At 35.0% G+C, this 6,000-nt stretch overlaps 1 protein-coding gene across 1 annotated transcript in view; it reads left to right on the top strand.

Annotated features, from left to right (window-relative positions):
• The window catches only part of LOC136026540 (serine/threonine-protein kinase Pink1, mitochondrial-like), a 60,307-nt gene that overhangs the window by 34,605 nt on the left and 19,702 nt on the right, over positions 1-6,000 (top strand). The window contains exon 6 of the mRNA XM_065703222.1: positions 1,614-1,908. Coding sequence (XP_065559294.1) covers positions 1,614-1,908 — 295 coding nt within the window. The remainder of the gene's footprint in view (positions 1-1,613; positions 1,909-6,000) is intronic.

Raw genomic sequence — 6,000 nt, 5'->3', positions numbered from 1 at the left:
TTTATATATATGTAATTTTAGATAACATATTTCATATTGTTATCAATCTCAATATTTTTCCCATTTTGCCACATTATAATTTATATTTTTTGTTTTATTAGTTAATGTTTATTTTAGTTCTAAGTTGTTGTTCAGTATTTTTTTTCTTTCTCTTTTTTGGACCACTAGACTTAATATTATTGTCAAAACTAATCCTGACAGACAGTTTCATTCTGACCAAAAGGAAAATTCGTGCAGTGTTCTTTCTGTATCCATTATTTGACTGACCAGAAAAACACGACAGAGTGTAATTCATCACCAGTTGTGCTTTCCGGCTAGTACGGTTCATCAAAGTGAGGTTCTCAATAGGCTTTCTGGAAAATTCCCGAGATAAAGATTGCTTTCAAAAACTATCTTCGGTTATGATTTATTTTTTAAAGTTCAAAGTACAGTGAAAATTCAAATTAAAAATTTTTTTGAAAAATCGGGATTTCAGTTTTTTACAGTGATAAAGATCTATTTGAGATTCATGGTCTCTATGTGTAGCTTCTGGTTAAAGCGGATGCCAAATTTGAGAAAAAAGAAACGTGGGTGAAAAATTAGCTAAAAACATAGCTGAAAAACATATAGCTAATGAAAAATATATAGCTAAAAACATATAAAAAAAACATAAAAAACATAAAAACACACCATCTACCACCGATTTGATCCCGAAGACTTCCGAACCCTATATTTGGGCTCGGCGAATCCTATATAAATAGGACAGAGCCTATAATTTGGAACGACCCGACCTGTCCGAACCCTGCATATAGCACCAAACAACTTAAGAAGGTAAAGCTTTCCTTTGAAGGCTTTCAAAAAGTGTCAAATATTAAAATTTCCAGGAAACTCTAGAACATGAAATTTTTCCCAAGTATTAGTTGGAAATATAGCATGGTCAAACTAAAATTGGCCTTATCGGCCTTGAAAGAAAAAAAAATAATTTCTCTTGTAAATTAGGATATGCAGGCGCGGTAAAGCGTCGTGAATCTGGTGTTTAAAGAAAAGAGAAATCCTCATTGTCAAATGCGTCTGGAAAGTAGTGTAGAGGTAACATCTTTAGTGGAGATGGTCAAATTGTTGCAGTATTTTCTAAAAAATTTATAGATGTCACCACTAAGTGTGCACTAAAATGAAATTGGAACGTCAATAATTAGTTTTCTGTATAATAGTCAATTTCTTGGAAAATTTGAATTTTAAAAAATTGATTTCCCAGAAATTTTGGCCACAGCTGTTCTTGCTGGAACTTCGGTGACATTGTCGGGAGTTTCTGCAAAAACAAGTGACAATGTTCTGCACTAGGTTGGTCCTAAGATGAAATTCACGCAAGTTCTAGGGTTCAGCTGTGGCTGCTGAAAGTTTTGTGATATCTCTGATATTTGACATTTACAAGAGTTTCCGCCAAAAATTAGTATTTGCATTTGACGGTACGTTGGTCACAAGATGAAATTTTTGGGATTTTCCGTTTAGTTTTTGTTCTTTCAACTATGTCGGTCCTAAGATGGAATAGAAATTATGCCAGTTGGTGTATAGATTTTAGTGTGAATCGGTAGATGCCACACCTTTCTCAGTTAAATTTAGTCTTATTATATCAGGTATGACTGCTCTCTACGAGACTATCTACAAAAAGGTCGTCCATCCAATTCCACATCCCTGGTCATCCTGACACAAATTCTGGAGGGGGTCACCTATATGATGTCAAAAGGGGTGGCCCATCGAGATATCAAATCAGATAATATTCTGTTGGACTTAAGCTATGACCCTTTGAAGCCTCTGGTCGTCATCACAGATTTTGGGTGCTGTTTAGCTGATAAAGATCTGGGGTTGACTGTTCCGTTCAGGTCTGCGGACACAGATCGTGGTGGCAATGCTAGTTTAATGGCTCCTGAGGTAAGTCTTCTTTTTACGGATCGCTATTTTTTTGGAGGAAATTGTAAATAAAGTGGAAAGGGAAGTCGGAAATAATATTTAACAGCTCCTGTGGTATCCTATATTTGTAATCATTTTTTGGATGAATGAATGAATTTATTAGTATAACAGATAAATTACCCAACTTAATACGTTGGGATACGTTACGTATGTTACTGAACAGGCTTTGTCGGTAAACATAGACGTGAAATTTTGGATGAGCAAGTTATAAATTTTAAATAAATCATAGGCTTCTCCAAGTCTTTAACGGTTGATCACAGGTTGAAGCTCTGTCTCCATTCCGCATTTTAGTTTTTAAATAGTTTGTTTATGATGATTTCTGAAGATGACTATGGCGTATTAATGTGTTTTAACGTTAAGCTAGGGGAAAAGAACTCGTTTTACTGTGAAAATTATACACAATGTAACATAACTTAGGTACTTCGCATAGAATATTACGTGCCTAGTGTGAAACCCGCTTAAGCTTGATCCAATTCTCGTGGTAGCCATTGAAGATACTGGCACTCTAGAAAAACCCAAAGCAAATATTTTGCTTATGATGATTGTGATGCTTTCAGACGATGATCTTGATATTTTGATGGATTTTTACGTTGACCTAGGGTGAAATATCTTGTTTTGATCGGAACTTTTGCTAAGGGTAACATAACTTAACTACTTAGCCTAGAAGATTACATACTTAGTATAAAAGCCGTGTTAGCTTATTCCAATTCTTTTAGAGGTCATTGAAGATACTGGCACTTCAAATAAACAAAAAATGTGTTGAAACACATAAAACGCGAGTTAAAGCACAAAAAAAAAACGCAAAACAAAGCGGATAATAAACAAGGTACAGATTTTTCAAAAATTACAAGTAACAGTTTCAAAGATCTTCAAAGAAGAGGTTAACCAGTAGACAAAAGGCTGTCAATACCGCAGATCATTTCATTATGATTTGTAAGCCTATTTTGGAAAGTGTTGGCTAGGCAGTCTACAATCTAGGTCGCAGCAGTAGCTGCAACCTAGCGAAAGACGAAACTTGGTCAATAGTAACCCAAAATTAATTGTTTTGAAACCAAATGGCTTGAACAACAAGAAAAAATGCTTTTTTGCGTGGGAAGCACTTATAATTGCCCATTATTAACCTATAAGGTTTTTATGGAAGGGGTGGTCGTACAACCTCGGAGGGAAATCAGAAGCTCTAGTGCTCTTTTAAGAGTCAAAAGTGATAATCCTCTTTTCACTAAATACATCTAGTAGAAATATGAGATAGCCACATAATTCGAACTAGTCGAAAGATCAAATATCAAGACCTTTCGATTTGAAACAAACCCCCAGAGTCCGGGGGCAAGGATTGTAAACTATTTCCAGGGGACATATAGGGTTCTTATGGAAGGGGTGGTCGGAGAAATTTTGGAGGTTCATTTGATTGTAAGTTGATTGTTCTAGCTCCGTTTTAAGAGTCACATATGATGAAGGGGAACTACCCCCCTTTGAAGCCCTTTTTCTCAAAAATGTATCTGATCGAAATTTTGAGCTAGTCATTTTGTTAAAAATAGTTCAAAGAACATATAAGGAATGCCTCCAGGGTTGAAAAAAACCAGAGCCCAAGGGCAAGGGTTGTGAGTTATGCCCCAGGGGCATATAAGGTTTTTATGGAATGGCTGTTTGTATAAACTTTGGATTGGGCTCATTTGATTGGGAAAATCCGAAGTTCTAGTGCCCTCTTTTAAGAGCCAGAAGTGATCGGAAGGTGACCAGCCCCTCCCCCTCTCCCCCACGGTTATCATTTCCTAAAAAACATCCATTCAAAATTTTAACTGCTATATTTTTGAACATCATTGAAAGGTCCAGTAATTGTGCCTTTGGGGATGTCAAATCAGGATATAGCCATCAGGACATAGCCATCAAATCAGGACATAGCCATCAAATCAGGACATAGCCATAGCCATCAGGACAAGGGGTGTAAGTTAAGCAATTCGTTCATTGTTTACGTATGGTATATGTTATTGAGAAACGTGGGCATGTTTGACCTTTAATTTCCAAGAAGACGAAGAACATTCAGGTGCGTCTTTAAGAGAATGCTGAGTGGATTTGGGGAACTTCTGAGGAATTGTTAAGGGGAAAGTTGAACTAAATCAGAACATAGTATGTGCATATAGTTTGCAAATACGGGCGCATCAGTTATGTTTTTGGAACGACTTAGCGTATTAAGAGAAAACTACTGGGGCATCATAAATGGGATGTTCACCTGACCAAACTAGCAGAATGCACCTGCCACTACTGATTTTGCTACTAATAATATGCTACTACTGCTACTACTGTTCCTACTAATGTCATTACTACTCTGTTGCTAGTACAATTAAGTATACGCGTATGAAGGTGAAAAATTGACTTAGTATTGACGGTGAATTTGAATTGAGCTAAAACACAGTATGTGCATGGAGATTGTCAAAAGGCGTATCTCAAGAATGGATTTTGGTATTAAGGTTAAACTTTTAGAGAATACTTAAAGGGGAAAATGAATTGACAAAAAGCTAATATGTGCATGCGACTGCTAAAACTACTACCACTGCTACTTTTACTAGTACTAGTACTACTGCTACTAAATTACTGCAACTGCTACTTTGATTGCAAAAACTTGTAAGGCTGAGAGTATTAAGATGAAAAGAGCGTCAAAAGGGCACATCAGCAATATTTTTCGAGCCGTTCACCATATCAAGGTGAAATTTCCGGTGCATTATGAGGAAGATGCTCAACTGACGAAAAGGTAATAAGTACATGCTATCCCTATTATTAATACTGCTGCTTCTACTATTAGTCCTACTAGTGGTACAACACTGATGCTGCTGTTACTTCTCCTCCTACCACCACGACTACTGGGATACTAGTAGTCTAAGGTTAGTCTCTGAAGGTGAAAATTTGAGAGAATAATAAGAGCAAGTTTGAATTACATCCAAAGTCACTATATGTATTTATATTTTTAAAAGAGCGTATCTTCAGAATAATTTGTATATTAAGTTGGAACTCTCAGAGAATGCTTAAAGGGGAAGATAAATTTATAAAAAGACAATATATGCACGCTGCTACATTCACTAGTTCCACTACTACCATTACTGTTACTCCAACTACTACTTCTATTGCAACTACTTGTAAGGCTATGAGCATCATGATGTAAATTTCAAGAAGTATCTGAATATACAGGTTATCAAAAGGACATATCGACAACGTCATAACAATGACTAATTGTATTAAGTCAAAGAATACAGGACTTGATGACCAGACCAAAAGGCAATATGTTTCATAATACTGCTACTACTAGTACTAGTGCTATTACTTCTAATACTACTACTGTGACTACTAATACAATTCTGCCTAAGTGTATGAAGGTAAAATTTTCAGGGAATTTTTAGGGGAAAGGTGAAGTGAATCACAACACGCCGTCTGTATACATGTTTTAATAGGGTATCAACATCTTAAAAACAGTTTTGTGTGTGAAGTTAAAACTTACGGGGCTTTTTTTTGGGGGGGGGGAGGGGATATTGAAGTAACGGAAAGACAATATTTGCATCCCAAAGCTACTGCTACTCCACTGCTACTACTATTGCTACTGGTGCTAATACTACTGCTACTATAGCTAAGGATATTAAGGCGAAAATTTTGGGCAATATTGAAACTGTCAAACAGTTCGTGGTAGCGAACAGAAGTAAGGAGCGACCCGGCTCAATAATAACCGAAACTGAGTTTTTAATAAGTTTTTAATTTATAATAATAAGTTTTAATATAATTAAAATATATTAAATAATATAATAAATAATTAATATATTTTAAGTTTAATATATGTTTTAATTTAATATGATAATAAGGAGCGACCCGGCTCAATAATAACCGAAACTGAGTTTTTAATAAGTTTTTAATTTATAATAATAAGTTTTAATATAATTAAAATATATTAAATAATATAATAAATAATTAATATATTTTAAGTTTAATATATGTTTTAATTTAATAAATAATAAGGAGCGATCCGGCTCAATAATAACCGAAACTGAGTTTTTAATAAGTTTTTAATTTATG

Source organism: Artemia franciscana, chromosome 4 (genome assembly GCF_032884065.1).
Source record: "Artemia franciscana chromosome 4, ASM3288406v1, whole genome shotgun sequence".
NCBI lineage: Eukaryota > Metazoa > Arthropoda > Branchiopoda > Anostraca > Artemiidae > Artemia > Artemia franciscana.
Note: the sequence above shows the minus strand (reverse complement) of the source record. Positions and strands in the feature narration are given on the sequence as shown.